The 23,709-nt window shown below is 40.9% G+C and overlaps 2 protein-coding genes across 4 annotated transcripts in view; one reads left to right on the forward strand and one right to left on the reverse strand.

The window, feature by feature from the left end:
* The window catches only part of LOC5578216 (ribonuclease P protein subunit p25-like protein), a 259,804-nt gene extending 239,998 nt beyond the window's left edge, over nt 1-19,806 (forward strand). For all 3 annotated transcript variants that reach the window (XM_021839953.1, XM_021839955.1, XM_021839954.1), the window contains exon 4: nt 19,251-19,806. In XM_021839953.1, the coding sequence (XP_021695645.1) occupies nt 19,251-19,767 (517 nt within the window). In that variant the 3' untranslated portion in view covers nt 19,768-19,806. The remainder of the gene's footprint in view (nt 1-19,250) is intronic.
* A 53-nt stretch (nt 19,807-19,859) lies between these two features.
* Nucleotides 19,860-22,398, reverse strand: LOC110675343 (mitochondrial intermediate peptidase-like). Its single transcript, XM_021839947.1, has 3 exons — nt 22,145-22,398; nt 20,083-22,081; nt 19,860-19,877 (listed from the first exon to the last, which is right to left on the reverse strand). Exons 1-2 carry the CDS (start codon nt 22,286-22,288, stop codon nt 20,120-20,122), a joined length of 2,106 nt encoding a protein of 701 aa, XP_021695639.1. The 5' UTR covers nt 22,289-22,398; the 3' UTR covers nt 19,860-19,877; nt 20,083-20,119.
* Between the last annotated feature and the right edge of the window lie 1,311 nt (nt 22,399-23,709).

The raw sequence follows: 23,709 nt of genomic DNA on the forward strand, positions 1-23,709 counted from the left end.
TGAACATCTTCCTTAATTATGAGTCCGATGGGCGTCATCCCGGCTATGATGCACACGGCCTCTTTAGATACCGTCCGATATGCACTTGCTACTCTTAAGCACATTATCCTGTACGTGCTTTCCATCCGCTTTGGTTCCTGCTCGTTCTAAGCGCTTTTGACAGGATTGGTCCTCAATACCTTAATATGGATAGCGCCACGCTTGCCAGTAGCTTGCGTTTGCTGGCAATTACAGCAGAGCTGTTAGACATCATCCTCGAAAGCGCCGCTGTAGCCGTAGATGCCCTTTTACAGGCATATTCAACGTGGCTAGCGAAGCTCAGCTTGTCATCGATCATTACCCCAAGATGCCTAAGGGATCGCTTGGACTCTATGGTGCAATCACCTACCGAGATACGCGCCCGTTGCTCGGACCTGCGGTTGTTGACCACCACCACCTCAGTCTTGTGACGGGCCAGTCCTAGTTTTCTAGACTTCATCCACTCCTCAACCAGGGAAATAGAGTGCGCTGCTGTCAACTCTACTTCCTCCATCGATTCACCATAGACCACTAGGGTGATATCGTCGGCGAAGCCAACAATCTTAACACCCGTCGGAAAGGGCAGCCTCAGTACGTCATCGTACATCGGGCTTGGGTCGAGTTACATCGCGCTGCCTTCTGCCCGCCTGGTATTATACTATAGCGAATCGATTGATGATCGCTATGAGTATAACCGTCATCAACGCGCCAGTTCATGGTACCTAAAAGGTTAGGACTACAAAACGTCACGTCGATGATCGATTCTGCACCATTTCTGCGGAAGGTACTCACTGTACCCACATTTGCCAGCTCTACATTTAATGCGGCCAGGGATTCCAACAGTAGCTGGCCTCTTTGATTGGTGCAGCGGCTACCCCACTCCACTGCCCATGCATTAAAGTCGCCAGCTATCACTACTGGCTGCCGATTAGCTAGTTCGGCCATCATCCTGTCAACCATGTGGGAAAATTCCTCAATCGACCACCTTGGGGGCGCGTAACAACTGCAATAGAACACGCCGTTGATTTTTGCTATCGCAAAACCGTCATTTGAGCTAGAGACTACTTCTTGGATTGGGTATCGTCCTGTCGTCCCTATAGCTGCTAGCTGTTGAGACCTATCCGCCACCCAGTTCCCGTTGTTGGCTGGTATGCGGTATGGGTCCGATAATAACACCACGTCAGTCTTGGTTTCCGAGACTGACTGCCAAAGTAGCTGCTGGGCTGCATCACAGTGGTTTAAATTTAACTGTGTTACTTCCGTTTTGGCTGCTTTGATACTCCGCTTGTGCCCGGACATTTGGGTCCGCCCGTTAAGTGTCCGTTGTCTGCTCTGTCGACACATATTAGGCACTTAGCGATTTGCTTACAATCGCTTGCCCTATGGCCTTCAGCGCCGCATTTTCTGCACATCCTACTTCTGTCGGGACCATTGCAATTCCACGACTTATGGCCCTTCCCGAAACACTTGAAGCAAACTTCAGGAGGCTGTTGTATGCTCAGCCGGCAAACCGACCAGCCTACCTTGAGTATGCCCAAGTTCTTCGCTTTGTTGGCCTCTGCGACCGGCAGCCTGATCGCCGCCACCTGAGTGCCCTGCGGGCCCTTTCTAAGGTGGATGGCCTTACTGGCTACGTCGATGTCACACTGCTCTTTGAGGGCAGCCGAGACCTCCGCTGCATCGGTGACCTCATCCAGATTTTTACACTGGAGAGTCGCTTCAGCAGTAAGGGATCTTACATCAACCTCGTCACCAAGTACTTCTTGTGCCAGTTGCTTATAGACTGCACCCTTTTCCTTGGCGTCTTTCTTTAAGACTAGGATCATTTCACCAATCCTAGTTCGCCTTATGCTTCGAACGTCTGCGCCTAATGGCGATAGCTTCTCTGTGCTTCGCATCGCCTTCAGAACCTCGGCGTATTTTGCTTCCTCCGTTTTGATAACGAGGGCTTCGCCTAAATTCCTACGTTTCGCTGTTTTCGGTTTAGCGCTCTCCTTGGGCTCCGTTTTCGGTTTCCTCTGTTTTTTCTTATTTCCAACTCGTATCCACGGGTTGCTGTTGCCTTGCGCCCGTGGTTCCTGTGGATGCACTGCCTGGTTCCGGTTAACCCGTGGCTCCTTTTTCTTGGCTTTCTTGGCCTTAGGATTGGTGTTGGCCTCTCCTTTGTTGCCATGTCCTCTTGATCGCGGGGCTTGGCTCGTGCCAGCTTTTCCGCTTTGGAGGACGGCCGCGTAGGTCACTTTTCCCTTAGCAACCATACGTCTTTTCGCCACGTATTCATCCCCGGAAGCTTCCCTCTTCCGCATCGCGTATCGAATAATATCATCAGATATATTCGCGTTCTACCTTGCCCAGTTGTTCCTTGGCTTTCTCGTAGTCCTGCTTTGCAGCTAGGACTGATTGTCGCAATTTCAGTAGACTTGTTTTCAAGTCTTTGCTGATATTTGTTTTGCTTTTAACATATTCGATGATGACATCAAGTTGCTCAGCAGCTACCTGCATTTTAGGGAGGTACTCCCTATTGCGATCCATGGCCTCGATTAGTCCCGGGCCATCGGTCACCACACATGTTGCACTGGAGCGGCCAGTGCCTGCCGTCGTCACAGTATCTAGGCTTTTGCCCACACTGTTTTCAATAAAGTTGGTCGCCTCCTTCCTTGGCGGGAAACCTTAGCCGGTTACTGATAGGTCCAGAAGCCTCTCCTTCACATTCCGCTAGTTGTTTGTTTTGGTTGATCATCTCTTATGGGTCCCCCTAAGAGCCGCTATCCATCTCCGCTGGAATAGTCGCCTTTATAATCCCATGGTTATCTATGCAAGCAGGGAGGCCATGCTAGGGTTGACATAGTCCTTTATGGGGTACTATGTTCAGAGCCGGATCGGCGCAGGTCAGGTAATGGCATCTGAGCCTACTCCCGCCCAGTTGGAACAACCAGGCGACGGATTTGGAACGTACTCTAAGGCCTGCCACGGTTTTACGGGACGGGGGCAGCCTGCGACATTAACCCACTCGCCGTTTCGGGCCAGTGTCACCCGACCCTACTAAGGGAGTAGAATGTCGCCGCTGTCAGCCTCAAAGCATATTATCCAGTACATATACCGTTACTTGTCCTTTGTCGTGCGCTGCCAGTATACATAATTGGGGCCGTACTGGCGTTGGTCCCAATGTGCTCGAAGCACCGTAATTCCATGCCTTGTCCGTTTGTATCGCGACCAGTATGCCATAATCAGGATCTCACTGGTATGTGCGCATCGTACCTTCGTGCTGTGCGTACACGAATTCTCTCTGCTCTTGGAAGTTTTCTTAAAAACTACCTAAAGCAATAAAACAGTACTTTTCAGTGCTACACAAACAGTACTTTTCAGTGCTAAAATTAAAAACGGTACTTTTCAGTGCTACTTAAACAGTACTTTTCAGTACTATTTTTTCTACTATTGATCCCTTTACGATCCTTGTTTGGACCCGTGCCTTCGATTTTTCGTTGGACCCGTTGGCGAAAGCTAGCGGTGGTAATCCTTCTTGGACACCGTCTAGGGAAAAAACCTCTCGAAGGTCACGTCTTTCTCGTTTATTAACTAAACATGGTATCAACAACTAACAAAAGGAAGGGTGAATCTCTGAATTCACTACTTCCTTCCAAAAAAGTGGGTTTTAAAACTGTCACTACACGTGGCAAGAATGGAAGAAAGGACGCTTCCCCGGAATGCGAAGTTTCTTCCAAGGGTGAAATGAATAATTGTATTGAAATGAGCAATCAGTTCGATGCTCTAGACAAATTTTCCGAACACCAAATCGAAGCAGCCTCTAGCCCAGGCTCTTTGATTCAAGTGAGGAAGCAAAGAGTGCCGCCTATCGTGGTCAGTTGTTCCGAATTTGGGGGATTTAGGCAGGAGATCTTGAACTCCATTAGGGGAATCAAGGTTTCCTTCCAAATCGCAAAGAAAGGAGACTGTCGCGTTTTGCCGGAAACTCTTAAAGATCGCGAACTTCTTCTCAGATATCTTGAAGAGAAGAAGCACAAATTTTTTACTTATGACGACAAAACTGAACGTTAGTTCAAAGTCGTCTTGAAAGGTCTCTCAAGTGACTATAAGTCACCTGAAGAGATCAAAAATGGAATAAATGATTTACTTGGATTTTCACCAGTCCAAGTAATCATTATGAAAAAGAGAACCCAATCTGGCATTGTTCGGAAAGGGCTTTCTCAAGAATATTATTTAGTTCACTTTAACAAAAAAGAACTAAATAATATTAAAGCTTTAGAAAAAGCTAAACTTATGTTCGATGTCCGTGTGACGTGGGAACATTTCCAGAAACCTGGAGGAAATTACCAGAACCCCACTCAGTGCCGTCGGTGCCAAAAGTGGGGTCATGGTACAAAAAATTGTCGCATGGATGCTAAATGCATGATTTGCGGAGGTTCTTCTCACGCTAAGGACGACTGTCCTGTGAAAGAAGATACCAGAAAATTTCAATGCGCCAATTGCAAGGGCCCTCACAAAACTAACTTTTGGGAATGCATTTCACGCAAAAGAGTCGTTGAGGCTCGTGCCAAGCAGATGAAGGATAATATCCGTTACGATAACGGTCGTTTCCGGAATTTGCCTGGTAGAGTATCGAACAATTCTCATTTTTCAGTTAACGATCGCTTGATTAGGAATCATACCCACCAGGAAGATCATAATCATGCTCATTCACAAACAAATTTTAATCCGTCGGGTAGCCGTTCGAATCTTTCAATTTCGAATGTATCTACCCACGGTAAATCCTTTGCCGATATCGTAGCAGGTAATTTGACTTCTTCCCCTATTCGTTCCATGAGTACCCATTCTACTTGTTACAAATCAAATGGAAAAAACCCTACCGCCACAGGTAACTCCTACCCCGCTTCTTCGTCTACCGAAAATTCCAATGGGAAATCATCAGATGATATGTCTGCCTCTGATTTTAATTTTCTAACTGAACAATTGAATCTAATGATTGATGCAATGTTCAAAGCCACCACTATGACTGAAGCAGTCCAAGTAGGTGTAAAATTTACAAATAAAATTGTTATTGGATTACGTTTTTCTAATGGATCCAAATAATAATTTAAATATTTTAAATTGGAATGCTCGTTCTCTGAATGGTAAAGAGGACGAGCTGTTTAATTTTCTTACAGCTAATAAAGTGCATATAGCAGTTATTACCGAAACTTATTTAAAACCTGGATCCAAATTTAAAAAAGATCCTAACTTTATCGTAATGATCGACTTGATGGGGCATGTGGGGGAGTTGCAATCATCATTCATAGGCGTATAAAACATCAACTGTTTTCGTCATTTGAAACTAAAGTTTTTGAAACTTTAGGTGTTTCTGTTGAAACACAGTTTGGTAAATATACTTTCATAGCTGCCTATTTGCCTTTTCAATGCTCTGGACAGCAAGTTAATTGGCTTCAAACTGACTTGCGAAAATTGACTCGCAATAAGTCAAAATTTTTTGTCATTGGTGACTTTAATGCCAAACATCGGTCATGGAATAATTCTCAAAGTAATTCCAACGGCAGAATTTTATTTGATGAGTGCTCTTCAGGATATTTCTCAATTCAATACCCTGATAGCCCTACATGTTTTTCCTCTTCTAGAAATCCATCTACGATTGACTTGGTCTTAACCGACTCTAGTCATCTTTGTAGCCAATTAGTTACTCATGCTGATTTTGATTCTGATCATGTCCCTGTTACATTTCAAATATCGCATGAAGCGATTCTCAATCCTATCAGCTCCACTTTCAATTATTTACGAGCCGACTGGAATATATATGAAACGTATGTTGACTCTAATCTTGATGTTAACATTTCTTTAGAAACTAAAATTGATATTGACAATGCTCTTGAAACTTTAACAAATTCCATTGTTGAAGCCAGGAACATTGCAATTCCAAAATGTGAAGTAAAATTTGAATCCGTGATTATAGACGATGATCTTAAACTCTTGATCCGTCTTAAAAACGTGAGGAGAAGGCAATTTCAACGCACTCGTGATCCTGCTATGAAAATTATATGGCAGGATTTGCAGAAAGAAATCAAGAAACGTTTTGCAGATTTAAGAAACAAAAATTTTGAAAATAAAATTTCTCAATTGGACCCCGGCTCTAAGCCCTTTTGGAAATTATCTAAAATCTTGAAAAAACCTCAGAAGCCTATACCGGCATTGAAAGAGGAAAACAAATTATTACTAACTAATTGCGAAAAAGCTCAAAAACTTGCTATGCAGTTTGAAAGTGCTCACAATTTTAATTTAGGACTTACTAGTCCAATTGAAAATGAAGTTACTCAGGAGTTCGAAAATATTCTCAATCAAGAGAACGTTTTCGAAAATGCCTGGGAGACTGATTTGGAAGAAGTGAGAACTATTATTAAAAAATTCAAAAATATGAAAGCTCCTGGCGATGATGGAATTTTCTACATCCTCATCAAGAAACTTCCAGAAAGTAGCTTATCATTTTTAGTTGATATATTTAACAAATGTTTGCAATTAGCATATTTTCCTGACAAATGGAAAAATGCTAAGGTTGTTCCAATTTTAAAACCAGACAAAAATCCTGCAGAAGCTTCTAGCTATCGTCCAATCAGTTTGCTTTCCTCCATCAGTAAACTTTTTGAAAAGGTTATTTTGAACAGAATGATGGCCCACATCAACGAAAATTCAATTTTTGCCAATGAACAGTTCGGATTCCGCCATGGACATTCGACCACTCATCAACTTTTACGTGTAACAAATTTGATCCGTTCCAACAAATCTGAAGGCTACTCTACTGGTCTTGCTCTTCTAGACATAGAAAAAGCATTCGACAGTGTTTGGCATGAAGGTTTGATTGTAAAATTGAAAAATTTTAATTTTCCAACATACATTGTTAGAATAATTCAAAGTTATCTGTCAAATCGTACACTTCAGGTTAATTATCAGAACTCCAGATCTGAAAGACTTCCTGTAAGAGCTGGTGTTCCTCAAGGCAGCATTTTGGGACCAATATTATACAATATTTTCACATCTGACTTACCTGAGTTACCTCAGGGATGTCAAAAATCATTGTTTGCGGATGACACAGGCCTCTCCGCCAAAGGACGAAGCCTGCGTGTCATCTGTAGTCGATTGCAAAAAAGTTTGGATATTTTTTCTTCATACTTGCAAAAATGGAAGATTTCTCCCAATGCTTCCAAAACTCAACTAATAATATTCCCACATAAACCAAAAGCTCTTTATTTGAAACCTTCAAGTAGACATGTTGTCACGATGAGAGGGGTTCCAATAAATTGGTCAGATGAAGTTAAGTATCTAGGACTCATGCTAGATAAGAATTTAACTTTCAAAAATCACATTGAGGGCATTCAAGCCAAATGTAACAAATATGTAAAATGTCTCTATCCCCTTATTAATAGAAAATCAAAACTTTGTCTTAAGAACAAGCTTTTGATATTCAAACAAATTTTCAGGCCAGCCATGTTGTATGCTGTACCAATATGGACTAGCTGTTGTAATACCAGGAAGAAAGCTCTGCAGAGAATTCAAAATAAAATTTTGAAAATGATTCTGAGGCTTCCTCCCTGGTATAGTACCAATGAGTTACATAGGATATCCAATGTTGAAACATTGGAACAAATGTCAAATAAAATAATCAATAATTTCAGGCAAAAATCGTTACAATCTTCTATTGCCACGATTAATGCGTTATATGATTAGGTTAAGTTAGGTTAAGTATATTAAAAACTTTTTTTTTTCTCTTATAAGCAGGTGAAATCAACTCACCTGTAAAAAATCTGAACTGCTACGGCAAATGAAATGTAATATGTTGTTAACAAAATGTTAATAAAATCTTAGATTTGTTTTACCAAATTAGGATGATAGTGTTGTCTAATAACACAGAACACCTAGATATAAGAAATAATGAATGTAATGTTTGGAATGATACTAATAAAGAAATTAAAAAAAAAAAAAAAAAAAGGATCTCACTGGTATCAATCCTGATGTGCCGGTTGGCACTCCTGTTAGTTTGGGCTAGGGTACTTTAAGCGGCACCGGTCGCTGTGACAGAGTTGCATTCGGATTTTTGTGGTTTTTATGAAGGTTCATCAGAGCCCACTGCGAACTTCACCACATCCTGGGCAACTCCCCAACTCGCAGAGGTCCTGGGGGGGGGGGGTCCGTTAAGCCCCTGGACTGTCGTCCCTGCTGCCCCAACAAAAAAAAAAAAAAAAACGCATAATGCGAAGCCATAAGGGTGAAAAATTTAAACTAATTTACAACATCCTTATAATCCCACCCTTATTTAGCCTCAGGTTTGAGACTGAAGAAGGGAAGCCGATTGTCTCGGAGAAACACAAGGTCACCTGCACCATTGCTCCGGGTAGCACAGGAAGGGCACAATACTGTAGAGGGCGCCCTGGTACTCCACAGGCTCCGTTTGCGGTTAGGTTTTTTTTAGACCCCCCTAACCATTCATTCTTAGGCACGGTAAGCTTAAAGCGGCATGAATTAGGGGTCACCTGTGAGATGGACTTATACCACCGGAACAGGCAGTCCGTAGTGTTAATTCTTAGCCAATTGAAACAACCGCTACCGACACTACACGGCTATCTAGGCTGTTCGGGAAAAGGAAGTTAACATTGATGATTAACTCCTGACGTGCCCAAACAGCCCAAACACTCCGCATGAACTGGCGTAGATGCAGTCGGACTCCACAGTCTACAGTGGGCTAGTATAAGTGCAACATCATTTCCTCCCCCTTCCCCACATTGGTCTGCATTCTGACGTGGCAGGCGCCATTATAGTCTAAAAATAGAAGATCACCAGCACCTATACACTGAGGGTGTCTGTTAGTCCCAAACAGTCATTCGGTTGGTTCCTTGTGTAAGTGCAGCTGATCTAGCTATACTGAAGTAGCATCCACGGGCGGCCAATCAAGCTCAAGCTCAAGCTCAACCTTATTAACTCATATCCAGGTTTTTACGAGCACTGATGGCTGCCGCAAACAGGCTCACTTTCTGGTAGGGAGCTGTCGATATGACGTTTGGCTTGTTCAATATAGGGTAGGTGTTCCAATTATGGATGCAATATGTCAACAGTATAGATAAAAATCAAATTTTAACCGCGTTTCAAAAACGTAAGCATGACTTGTTGGTGTTAATTACTAGTTTGAAGCCTTGCGAAACAGTTGAATTAAACAGTTTTGGTACTAAATTGACTTGAGGCTTCTTAAAATTGGTTTTCAAAAGCGTTGTCTTTGTACCAATTATGGCAATAGCGTTCCTTGCATTCGACATAAAAGTGTGCCAATTATGGACTACCGATTATTTGCACTAAATGAACTCAAACACCATCCAGAGCGAATGATAATGCAACACTTATATGTAATGAAGTGATTGCTCATAAAATTTTCCAAAAAAATTGTGTCAAATAGATGTTAAATCAATTTATTGCAATGGGTTCATGGGAGCTAATGAATTTTCGAAAAGGAGTCGAAATGTAATGTAAATGCAAATTATGATACAAAACAGCATTAATGAACTCACATCACCTTTCCAGCGCCTAAATTTAACGAAAAATAAGCGAAAATTCTCAAATCGAGTTTCTCTGAAAACCCCTTCTCTACCATGAAATCAGCAGCTTCCGCTTGCGAACGTTTTCGAGCGTGTGATTGACAAATCTTAGTAATTGAGTACAAAACATGAAGATACTGCCTAACGAAACCGTCCCATCGTGGAAGTCACCCGTAAAATAGCTTTAATTCTTTTATTTCACTGATCAAAATATGTAAACAAACCGCCTCCAGAGTATTGCCATAATTGGGCTCTGATACACTATTTGTACCAGTTATCGACATAGTGTAAATAACACGATTTCCAAATTAAAACAGTAGATTTGAATGCTCACCAGCTAAATTTGTTCATTTGTTCTCACTAGGCAACACACATTTATCGGTTGAAGCACTTTTACCGGATGCAAACATACATTTCGTAACGGGTGTCTTTTAGCAAACTGCTAAGAAGGTGGCATATATGTGAGGCAAAATTTTCAAATGTTCATTTTTCGAAGCTTATTGCACGAATGGTTTTATCAAGGTTTAGATAACATCAAAAACAAATAGGTTTATCATTCCTGTGAATATTAGCCGTTATATTCTTGTGAAACAATAAGAAAAATCTCTTTTTGTTCCCACTATTGCCATAATTGGTGCTATAGCCATAATTGGTACTTCTACCCTAAAACGACCCAAGCTAAACGTCAAATCGACTGATCCCTACCAGAGAGTGAGTGTGTTTGCGGCAGCCATTAGCGCTTTTAAAAAGCTGGATAGAATCATATGCTCCATTAACTCATGTAGAATCATACGCCCAAACTCCAAAAAGTTCTTGGATGACCTTAACTTAAACACTTACTAGCCTGATTAAGAACAAAATATATCAATACTATCTGAATGATACTAAAAGAGCATAATTTCTCTAAGTAATAGAGAAAAATCATACAAGTAGACTCCAAAAGGCAAAAGCTCGTTTTACGAACTAAGCTCCCTCGTTTTACGCACCAACTCAATTTACGCACCCCCGCTCTAGTTCGTGAATTGAGGTTACAGTGTATCTCAAAATTCAGATAATTAATACCGTGATGAATCAAAATCCGGACGGTATCAATATCCGGACACTACGATAATATTCATTAATTAAACGAAAAATTAAATGTTATTCTGCCAGTTTTTAATCATATTAACTATTTATGATACTTGTGATCATTTTTTTTTTTTTTTTTTTACAATCTCTTTATTTGGAAGGCCCAAACGCCCGAAGGCTTAACGGGGCCGAATATGCCAATAACATTCAATTAATAAGCTTATCAGAACCACAGCTACTCTGCGATCCCTGTTTTGCACACAACTTTTTTTTATCTTTCCTTCGCTTCGTTGACAGCCGTCGCTTGTTGGTGCCATTGTTCTCGTTTGGAGAAGTTGAACTATCGTTCCCGTCGCTCTCGTCATCGTCGTCGCCGTCCTCACTCGTGCTCTGTTCTGTTTGGTTCGAAGTCACAATAGATGATCTGTTTTCTTGTTCAGCGAGTGCACGTTTGCCTCTTGCCACTATTTTGAAGAACGGATCACTCGCATCAGGGGAAGATTGGTTGGGTTGGTCACTGGCTATCGGAGGGAAATCAGCTTGGGTGAATATTGGTTGGTTGGGTGATGTGGTTGCTGCTGTTATCGGGGCTGTTTCGCGTTCGGTTACGGATACCTCCAAACATCTCTGGTTTGGATGTGTTGGTTTTGCGCACCGTTTACAAGTTCTGACCTGGTTTGGGTGTTCCACGAAGCACATCTCATTTGCTATCGTGAGATATGATGGAATCGGGTGTTTGACTCGCATCTGAAGCACCCTAACCCCGTTGGGTACGCCGGCAAAGTAATGCTTCCATCGTTCGGTTTGTATAGAAATTACATCTCCGTACTTCATCATAAAGTCACCAACAATTTTATGAGGTACGGAAGGAGGTAGATCGTGTACTTTGACGGTCACGGCCTCGCTATCCACATATACAGGGATTTTGAAGTGTTTGTCTTTCCACACAAAAGCTCGCTTGATGTTATGCGCTTTTTCGTAGCGCAGCGCTGTTTCATGGTCCAGCATCTCAACGTATACACAGTTACGCGTATTGTGTAACTGGATACTTTTCACTTCCGCGAGGTTCAGTTTAATTTCGTGTTCCATGAACTGTTCAACTTTCCGAACATCGGGTCGCACTGGAACAACGCTAAAATCAACTACCAGAGTGTTTTTGCGAACGCCACTCATTTTACCGATATGAAGCACGAGAGATTTTCTACACACGTCCGAAGTCTTCGAGTACAGGCTGTCAACTGATGTGATCATTTTGCTGATATTTGTAATCTAGTTATCATTGCCAAATAATTAATAAAAAAGCAAAATAAATATGCCGCTCCGTCTGGACGTCATTTTTGCGCATCGTAAGTTTATTCGGTAGAAGTATTGACAAACGCAGGTTGAATGATTTTCTTGTGATAACGTGTTTAATTTGTATTGCTAGTGAAGTGATTTCAACTGGAATAGACTGAAAACGATAGTTTTACGATTTGGCGACATCAAAGTCTTGTAATATGGTGAAAAGAAGTGTGATAAGAGGGTGTCCGGAATTATGGCCAAATGTTTTGAATCCGGACATTACATTAGAAACCATAGTTGAATCTAAATGAACGGATGCATAATTAGTGGTAATAAAGGAAAACTTGTTAAACAACTACAGAAGGCATTATGAGTGAAAACAAAGTGATATATACGAAAAAACTGTATGAATCTATCATTACTACCATAGAACATAAAGGAAGTGTATCGCAGGTAATTCAAATACAAACAATACTGTTTTGTCGTCTTTTTGAAGCACTGTGGGTTGCAAAAATGCTGTAGGGGGAGATCCCCCAGTGCCGGACAGCACCCAATACCGGACAAAGTCGAAACAATGAGAAATCATGGTCCAATCAAGATGTTGTATTAGTAGAAAAGAAAGCTCTTATGTAGACTAATGTTTGCGTAGAATAACACATCCTTGAAATATGCATGCCTTTTTGAAAAAGGAGAAAAGTTTGGAAATCTTAAAAAAATTGACGTATTTTCTTAATTTTGAGCCTATTTAGTAATTATTTTGAATATGAAAAAATACTTTGGATCCCGCAAGCATGATCGAACATAATCCTAATTTGATAGTATGAATGTATTTTGTAGCATAATTGAAGTAAATATGGACAAATTACAATTTTGATTAAATACCTCCTGTCCCTCAGTTTCGGACAGCTTGATTTGTTATACGAAATCTTTGTAATTATTGCATCAGTGTCTCAAAATACTTTCATTTTTCATGGGTTTCGTCGATCATGGTATCAAACATGCAATAAAATTAAGCAGAATGAACATTCAGAACAACATCGTAAAATGTGCTATTTTTCATCATATATGAAAGAGGTTTTTGATAGGCATCTTGCAAACTAAGAAAAACTCACATTATTCTTGTAAATGTTGCAAATGCATTGAATTGATAATTATAAACTATTCCTATAGTGTACACATTCAATGATGTTCAAATTTATAGAATTCGAGGCATTTCCAGATCGTGTCCGGTATAGGGGGCCACCTTTCAAGATCGATCAATTTGGTACTAAAATACATCATCAAAATGCAATGTCAAAATTCATATTTCTATTTTCAAATTTATTTTTGTACACTACAAAAATTATAATATTTATCATAAATGGGTAACACGAGCCCATAAAATCAATATTTTTCGAATTATGAATTTAGTGGCTTAAGTGTCCGGTACTGGGGGATCTCCCCCTATATTGTGTGACATATGATATAGAATTTGAATTCAATATAAGTTTAGTGAATTATGTGCAAATAATTTAAGTTTTAACAATTGTCCGGATTTTGATTCAATAGTGTCCGGATTTAAAGACAACACTTACTTCAGGTGTCCGGATTTAAGAACAAGACATACTTCATTATTTTAACGATCGTAACTTTTAAGGAAAAAAATATCATCTATTTTAAAATCTGATTAGCAGTTACTTATTAAGTAACAGAATATTGCTTGTTTACCCATGATTATCAATAAAAATACAATTTAAACATTTGTCGCTGCTTAAGTGTCCGGGTATTGATGCATCACGGTAAATTAGAGTCTTCAATAAAGTTGTTCTGGAGGTGTAGCGCTATCTGACGGTACCTCATTCAATTTGGAATTTGTCTACTAGGTGGCACTAGTGGGCATGCAACTTTTACTTTTGTTTGGCAGATATCTCAGGAGTCTGTACATTTAGAAAAGTGGCGTCTTTGACAACCACTAGCTTAAACAATGGACCGATGCACGAGTTCACTATCTGACGTTTGAGCGGTGCCGTGTTTTTTACGTGACCATGGCAACGAGTGAATTCGGCACCGCTCAAACGTCAAATTAGTGAACTCGTGCATCGGTCCATGGTAATCTTTTACTTACTGAGCAAATTTGTCGAAGACGCCATCTTTCTAATTATGCAGGATCCTGGGATATCCGCAAAACAAATCTTTCATGTTCACTAGCGCCGCCTGGTGGCAAAATCTCGGATTTCTTGGCTAAAATAATGATAGTCCTTGAGCTACTGAACAGCTCTACCGAAGATGCCATCTTTCTGTGTGTTTAGGATCCTGAATGACCATCGAAGGTAAGCCCTTGATCTCCTTAATAACTTTGTCGAAGATGGGTTTTCTATATTTAATCTAGATCGCGAGATATTTTATGCTGAACATAAAAACCAAGGGTGTTGTACAAAGTAGAACGCGTGACAATTTACGTTACAAAAATTTGCGCGATAACCGAAAGGTTAAGAAAACTTCTGGGACGATTCTCTGGATTTCCCAATTCCCTGTTGAACATCCACCAGTAATCGTTGTAATACCTAGATAAATTCATAGAATTCCAGAAAACATCTTTGAAACATAGCCAGGAGAAATTCGTGGTTGAATTTCTAGAGTTGTTCCTAAGATGTCTTAAGCCAAATCGGGAAAAATATCTTTGGAAATCCCTGTCTCGAACGAGGCTTAGAATTTTTCTTAGTGAATGCCTAAATGGATTTTAATTCTGAAGAATCTTCAGATAGGAATTTAGGGTATTTTTTGAAGAAATCTCTGAACGAATTTTCAAAGCTTTGTCAAGCCAAGCTTTCTAACGGCTTCTTCTTGGCATTAACGACCTCACTAGGATGTCCAGGGAAGTCAAGGAAATTTCCATTACGAAAAGATCCTGGACCGACCGGGAATCGAACCCAGACACCTTCAGCATGGCTTTGCTTTGTAGCCGCGGACTATAACGGCTAAGGAAGGCCCCTAAGGTTCACAAGATGCATTAAAAAAAAACAGAAAAGAAATAAGAATACGGATTTTTCAGACGATTTTTGAAGGAGTTCATGGAATTACCCTTGGAAAAATACGAAGCGAATTATCAAGTGTAATTACTACAACAAATTCTTGAAGAATTACTTTTTTTTTCTATCTTTATTAACGAGATTTTTAGCCCTGGACTAGTTTATCTCGGGACCAACGGCTTCACTTCCCTTCCGAAGGAAGTCGTCACTGATTTTTTTGTACTTAAGTGACTATCTCGGGGATGGGATTCGATCCCAGGTCCCATGAAGAATTACTGAAGATTTCTTGAAAAACGAAGTTTGGCGAACGTTGTGACAAATAAAAAAATAAAAACTATTGAAGTGAGTTAAAAAAAATCTATTATTACTATCAGTGAATTCCAGTTTTTGTTCCTGGACGACTTCCCTCTCGAACTCGAAAGAATACTTGAAGGTACAGTCTTACACATATTGTACTGGACATAATAAAGTACGCGTTGGCCGTTTTCCCATACAAAGTGGTCAAGTTTGGATCTCGGCTTTTAGAAGTCCGATTGACCTGAAGTTTTAACCATATCTCGAAAGTAACTTCAAAACATGCTCAAATTTCAGAACTGATCATGACCAAGAGCATAATCATAAGATAATTATTTAATGAAAATATCAAGAGCAATATACCCTTCTGCAAAATTGTGCATTTCGTTAAAACACCCATGTTTGTTGAATAACACTTTCAAGCATAAAAAAAAATTAAATTTAACCAGAAGGTACCTGGATATCACATGTTTCGAATGCTTAATGCAAAGCTGATGATTACTTGGTTGGTTTACAAATTTATAATGATGCATCGTTGAGGAATATTTTGAGGCATGTGAATATCCCATGCAAAACAGCTCAAAATCACGATAACTTTCGATTCCCTCGATAGAATTTTTTTTTTCAAATTCACGGAGAAGATGCTTGAATGCTATATCTTTCGAATGGTAGGTGTGATGATAATGGTTTCTGACACCCCGTGATCCAGTACTGAACTTGGAGAAATCCTTATGAAGAATTTACCTGCATAGAGCTTCAATAACAGAACATGAAGTAATTCTATGTGTTTTTTAAGAAATTTCTTGGTAGATTACTCTAGATAATTTAGCTTAGCTTAGCTTAGCTTAGCTTAGACTGACTACACATATCAATGGTTGCTATTCCGTGATTGACCGAAGTCAGTGAAAATGCACAAAGAATCAACTAGAAGTTCAGCTGGGATTGGCCATAATCTTCTTCAGTGTGCATAATTCAGTGCCTCTATTTATACAAGGTCAATAACGGCGCCGGCCACGTCCTTGCAGTCAGGTGGGATTGAGGGAAGGAATGTTAGTGTGTAACCTTTGCTATTTGGAGACCGTGTTTGCCTCTGCATCTCCACAAAGGTTACTGGGAGGGATGTTTGTTAATGGGGAGGATCGTTGGGTCAAAGGATTCACTTTGATAAGCGATTAGATCATGATAAACAATGATTTGTGAGATATATACATGCTTATACGTAAATATAATTGTTCATATAATTTCTATGTAGAGGAAAATTATGCCGACACTTGAGGTGACGAACCATTCAAAGTTTGTTGAACAAATACCTAAATGTAACATTCCTACAGCTGTCAGTACGAAAGCATGTGTTATTATATTTTACTCATTTGAAAAGAAACAAAAGACTCAATTGGTTGGGACATCATAGAACACTCTTATTCTTATGCCGACACTTACAGTGACGAACCATCCATAGTTTGTTGAAACATCATATTTACATCCCACCATTGTAACGATTAAATGTGCAGTCATACATATTTTATAGATTAGAAATAGTAGCATGAAACGAGCTCACCAATTGATCCGTTATCCTTGACTGAGCAGCCACAATCCACTTTCAGCTTCACTCGTTTGCTCGGCTAGCACTCAGAAAAAAAAAAAATTGGCGCGCGACCCGAAAAAAAAACACGGACGACAGCTCGGGCTTTCTTGACGCACTGCCCAGGAGCAAGCGTCAAGATCGTCGAAAGATCAAAAAGAACGAACCGATCGCGGCACTTTTTCACTTACTCCAACCGAACTCCCCGATCACGCCACTTTTTCACTTACGAGATCGACGCGCGACATGTTTGATCCTGCCCTCGTCGCTCGCTCCGGCAAAAGCAAGCGTCAAGGTCGAAAGATTAAACAGAACTAACCGATCGCGGCACTTTTTCACTAACTCCAACCGAACTCCCCGATCACGCCACCTCTTGGTAGATTACTCTAGATAATTTAACAGAGAATCTTAGAAGAATTTCAATATAGATTTTTTTTAAGATAACCAGGTAGTTTTCCTGACAAGATCATTAGCAGTAACCTTTTGAGCTTCTCAAACGATTTTGTTAGTCTACCGATGAAACGTTCTAATGATTCCTGATTCTTTGACAGAAGCCTGATTAATCATCAACAATAGTTTGATGGATTCCGAGAATTCAGAAACTAAGGCAGATGTTCCTCCAGGATTCCTTCAAGAATCTCGTCAAGAGATTCTTCCGAGAATCCTTCAAGTAGGTATTTTATCCGAGCATTTCAAAAAATAATATTGCAGAAACTGATAAAACATAAAATTCGATAAAAGAGGAAATCCTGAAGTTATCTCTGCCTCCCTGAGGAATACCTGATGAACTCTTTCAGGAGAGAACCACTGAGGAAATGTCTAAAGAATTCCCCGAAACAACCTCATTAGGTATTTTTGAACAAATTTATTGAGAAATCTTGTAGATATGAATCCCTGGAAGATCTTGTGGAAGAATCCCCGAGTAATAATACTTAACAAATCAGTAGAAAAATATTTTTTCTTTATTTACTTACGAGGATTATTAAAAAAATGAAGTAATTCATGCACTCAGGCAAAAATACTATGAATATTCATTATTTTCCCTTATGTTTATTAGCCACAAGAAATCGGTAAGTATTTCATTGATTCACCTTATGAATTGATCTGAATCATGCCAATGTGGCATCTTGCTTATTTCATAAAACAGCATTATGAAAATTGAAATAAAAATTTAAGAATTTCTTCTATCAGCAGTATAAACTACATTACTTTTTATGTCACATATTATTGTTTAATTATTCGTTATTATATTCAGTTGACAATGCATTCCATTCAGAGTATTAACAGAAATTTCAATGCGTTCTACTACCTAATTTAGATAAATGATTAGCTAACGTGTGGAAATCGAATTTCCAACTATTTTGCCGTATTGTGAGTATCACATTAATACGTAGCAAAGTATTATTGCACATCGAGCTGTGACGTGTCGAGGAATGAAAATTCGATTTTCACACGTTGGTTACCATTTTCTAAAACAGATATTGAACAAACTGGGAATGTAATTATTCGGACTACAATATCTACAAACTCGACCATTATTCTCCGTTTATTACAATCTCAATTTCCATTTTCGATTTGAAATTTTTTGGATCCCCGTGGTTGTACATTGCTGAACTTCTGAAAAAGTGACACAGTATGTTGGATCTCAACGATGGCGGTGATTTCGAGCTGCAATTTTCATAATAACAACCTTATGAGTTTTTCATATTAGAGACAGCTATGTGAATAGTAAGGCGGTTTAATGAAATTTATATACGTTAATTAAGTATAACTTACTTCGCAATTATGGTTTTCATCAAGCTAATATGAAATATATAATAGCCTTATGATGTATGGTTTCATTAATGGAATGACTAATGAAAGCAATGGAAATCATAAGGCGCGCAATGAAATTTGTATACTTTCATTATGTTCACCTATTTTTTTGATTATGATTATCATTCCAAAGGTATGGAATCCATATTAGCCTTCTGAAATCGGATTTTATGGAATTTTCAATGCATCATAAGGCAAAATTTATGGAATTCGTTAATTAATTTGCCTGAGTGTGGGAAAATCCGTTGGAAGAAATTCCTATAGAAATACCTTGAACAATCAAGATCTATGGAGGAAATTCCTAGAGCAATATATGAATGGGGAAATGTTCGGAACAATCCCTGTAGGAATTATTAAAAGAATCAGCGTTGGACTCCTGGAGAACATTCTAGAGGGAATTCCTATGGAAGCATCCTATGAGAAAATGTTGAAAGAGTTTCAGCTATAGAAGAATATTTGGATGGATTTCTGGTTCTTCCAAGATTATCCGCAGATATTGTATATTGATTACTCAAAGATTATTTTAGTAACTGCCAATGAATTATCGTTTTCCGTTAAAGATTATATTCTAAGCTATATTTCTCCAATCGTGTTTCGTTCCAGGGTCGAAGAGTACTGGGACCCCCAGCAGGAAGGCCTGGAGCAAATAGTGGCCACCAGAAACATACCCAGCATCCACATTCTGATGTCGTTGGATGAATTGGATCCAAAGACGCCCGGTTATCAGCACTCCAAAACGCGTACCACTTTTTGGCTGGAATCGGACCCGACTGGGGCCGCCAAGGGAGGTCCCCGAAAGGGTGGCAACTATTTCACCGGACCGCAGCTGAAGAAGAAACCGAACAGGAACTACGAGGACGATAAGAGTGGACCGAATGCCAACGGGGGTGGGAGGGGTGATGGCGGTGGGAAGAAAGGTAAAAACAAGAATAAGGGAGGAAAGGCGCCGGATGAGAAAGGAGATAAAGAGCCAAAGAGAAGCGAAGCTTCTGGGAGCGGAGAAAATAAATCCAAGAAGACTAAGAATAATGAAAACAGACAGAAAGCTAAGGAAGGAGGAGCTGGATCGAAATCCGAAAAAGCTTCTCTTGAAAGTCAACCAATGGAGTTGGGTGAGTAAAATCGGTTTTTACGTTCAATAAATGTTTAGGTTGATAAATTTTGGGTATTACAGTTCTTTTCAGAGAAATGCCATGAAAATGTTTTTTTTTCACATTTTATTCGTTCCTCCTTAAGGTGAAGATGAATCGAAGCCAAACTCCAAATTTTCAAGAGCACGGATCTGGAGAACCAAACATCCGCTAGAGCTTAAAACCTAATCGATTGGTCACCACCAGCTAGTGATCAATCGATTAAGTTTTCAGCTTAAACGGATGTTTGGTTCTTTAGATCCGTGCTCTTGAAAATTTGGAGTTTGGCTTCGATTTATCTTCACCTTAACACTAAACTCGTCCTGTATCTGTCCTCCACACCTATCGAATGTGCTTCTCGAAATCCTTCAACTGCTCGCTGTAGGCATCGATCTCGTTGATAAGACTCTTCGTCAAATTGGCGGGGGTCACTTCCCGGCCGAGGAAGTTCGAAACGAGCAGTCTGCTCGGGATGCCACCACCGTAGGCAAGACATCCCCGCCGGTACTTTTCGCCTTGGCTTCGGCTGAGCGGATCCTTCTCGAAGTAGGTCTGCCAAATCCATGAGGCCACGGCCCGCGAAATCAGGTAGGAGTAGTACTTGGCACCGTAGCCGACCAGATGGGAGAACCGCAGCTGCCAGGCCGTGTTTTCCACGTAGGGAAGTCCGTAGAACTGTTCCTGAACGGTGCGAAGCGTTTCAGTGGTGTTCGACTGATGGCGGGACGGATCGCCGTGGTAGACCTGATCGAGCGCCGAGTAGAATACCTGAAGTTGCGTTTCGCTGGATGAGAAGAGGTGCTTGGAAGCGCAAAGGCGTTCAAGCATCTCTTCTGGCATGGGTTCCTGGGTTTGGAAGTGCTTGGCAAAGGTTCGCAGGACGCGAGGATCGCTGGCAAAGTATTCCATGAGGACCGATGGAACTTCGGCGAAATCTGTGCTGCAGCGAGTTCCGGTGACGTGTTGGTACTCAGTTCGGGCCAACATCGAGTGCATGGCGTGGCCCATTTCGTGGAACAGGTTGTCCACCATAGAAGGCGTAAGAAGCGTAGGCCCGGACCAGCGGGGCTGTGACAGATTAAGCATAACTACGACAATAGGGTTCTGATAGGATCCGTCTGGCATCACTTTGCCGCCCTGAATGGTGAAATGGCAGTCTTGGTTGGGCTTCCCGGGCCGCTCGAATAGATCACAGTAGATGTGCCCGAGGAGGCCTTCGGATTCGTGAGTTACGGCTAGTTTGTAGATGTCATGGGACCAGCTCTCGCCTGGTTCCATCTCTGTGTTCTCCAAGCTGATGCCGTAGAGGCTTTTCATCAGTAAATTTAACCCTTCCATGCAAGCTCCAAGCGAGAAGTAAGGTGAGAACTCCGATGCTGACGCTTGGAGGCAGCGTTTTTTGAGGGAAGACGTGAAATAGGGCGTGTCCCAGGTCGCCAATGGAGACTCGAAACGGTTCTCGGCATTTTTCATTTTCTGCATCAAAGCGAAATCACGTTCTGCACGAGGTTTCAGCTCTTCGTTGAGGGTCTGAAGGAACTCGTTTACCATCTCCGGGGTCTCTACGGTGCTGGCCTTTAAGGCTCTATGAGCGTACGTTTTAAACCCGCATGTGGTGGCCAAGTCATGGCGGGATTTCAGCAATTCTGATAAGAGCTGCTCTTGGTGCTGATCCGGAAACAGAAATAGTCTGTAGGCTGCCTCTCTGGCCATGTTATTTGAAGAATCTGCGTACAAACCGGAGACCAAGATGTTGTCTCCATCGGTCGAGAAAAACGGCCTGATAGCCTCCGGCAGGACACTTTTCTTTATAGTTCTAGGATGGACAGCTCCAGCCATGAACCTTTGACCTAGCTGAAGAATGCAATCGTTTAGGAAGACGACTTTTTTGCGGTCATTTTCCTTTAAATGAATTCCACACTGTTCAAAATCGAACAGGAACAATTCGGCCACATGCTTATCCACGTCGGTAGTTTCCATCGAGTCGTTTTCATCGACTACCTGCTTCAAGGCTTTATACAACCTTTTATGAGTATTAAGCTTCTCCACGATCCCACTAATCGTAATGCAAGCGTCCTCCGCCGCATGACTGTAGTGGCTCTGGGGATGTGCCAGCCGAATGAACTCGGCCAAATCGGCCACCTTGCAAAGTGTGTCCGACAGTTCATCGAAAATGGTCACCATCTTCCGAGTTCGCTGCGGCGATGTAGCCTCTTCAATGAGATCCTCCGTCTTGAAGATCGCTTTCTCCTTCAGCGCGTAGAATCCCTCATAGCTGGTCAGTTCCGGAATGTTGAACAGACCCTGGAACGAATAAGATGAGGTCAAGGCCAAGACTTTATCGATTATGAAATAACTAATACTCACAACTTCATTCTTGGTGAAATTGATCCGCTTCTCGGGTCGAGTGTTGAACGCCGTGGTCAACGGGGACCAGGTGCTAACCCACTTGTTGACCACCGTACGATTCACCCTCCGCAGCAGAGCTATCCGATCAAACCGTCGTAGCATCGTTCCGGCACCGATTTCGTGGATAATTTTCTACTTTTCCTGGAGGAGAATCACCATCAACCAACCAAAACAACTACCTCGTAAAAATCAGAATCTGCTTCTGTCAGTGTGTCATAACACTACACTGAATGAAAACTCGCGTCTTGAATTTACTGAAACTTGTGACGATCGACGCGCCTCCATACTTCATACACGGGAAAAAATTCTGTGGTAAAAACTAGTGATCCTATATAGAGAGATACGCGGAAGTAAAATGGAAATATTTGGCAACAGACCAGCAGTGCTGATTTTGCTCGGCGTCGAGAATAATATTGTAACACGGACATGACTTCCTCATTGCTCTAAAGTGTATTTTGTTTCGTTATAGATCTTTGAGCTACATATCAAAACTAATAAACAGCCGAAAAAATCAAAAACTAAAAATCGCATTGACAAAAATTCAAAAAAGTAAAACATTTCATTTTTTTTTACTTCATGCAAAATTACTTTTACCGAAATAATTTCAAGTGGATAACATTACTCCTCAAGAAAAGTTCAAAACAAACATAACGCATGTTCGTTTGGCTCACACTTTGACAGCTCTCGCTGCTCGATTGGCTCACACTTTGACAGAAATGTCAGCTTCCGCGAATCTCTCTTATAAAGGATTTCTAGTAAAAACTACTATTGTAGCTGCAGTCATGACTACGCCCATTCTTGAAACTACCATGAAATTTCAGAACAAATTACTATGTTTATGGTACATCCCGCCGCATTACTGGTACATTTGACAGAAGTTATTTTCATCAATTCGATTTCGACTACAGACATGGTAAATTCAAGCGCATTTCTGGTCTGCTGAAAATTGCCGGTGCGAGCGCTTAAGTTAACCCCCTAAAATGGTAGTTTTTACCGCACAATTTTTTTGCGTGTATTGACTGTTTAACGATAAACTTGCGACGATCGACGCGCCACCATATTTCATACAACGGAGGCTATTAGAACTAACTTGGAGGTGATGATTTGGAGGTTATTTGGCAAGTTGGAGGTTAAAATCACCTCCAAACACTAGCGATTTTGCGGTGGGATGTTGACGTTTGATCACGAATAACGGAGGGTATCAGAACTATGTTGGAGGTTATTTCACATTTTGGGAAAAATATACTGCTTCGCGACTAAAAATGGGTGAACCAATGTGCGAAGTTCGATTTTTGACCAACTTCGCCGCGTCGCGAGTCACTTGTAAATAGTGCGCATAATGCACACGGCGGAGGGCATAGATGCGCACTATTGACTGTTTAGCGAGAAACTTGCGACGACCGACGCGCCCCCATTATTCATATAACGGTGGGTGTTAGAACTAAGTTGGAGGTGATGATTTCGCATTTTGGACGAATTTGATCACGAATAGCGAAGTGACTCGCGACGCTGCGAAGTTGGTC

The sequence above is a fragment of the Aedes aegypti genome, chromosome 2 (genome assembly GCF_002204515.2).
Source record: "Aedes aegypti strain LVP_AGWG chromosome 2, AaegL5.0 Primary Assembly, whole genome shotgun sequence".
NCBI lineage: Eukaryota > Metazoa > Arthropoda > Insecta > Diptera > Culicidae > Aedes > Aedes aegypti.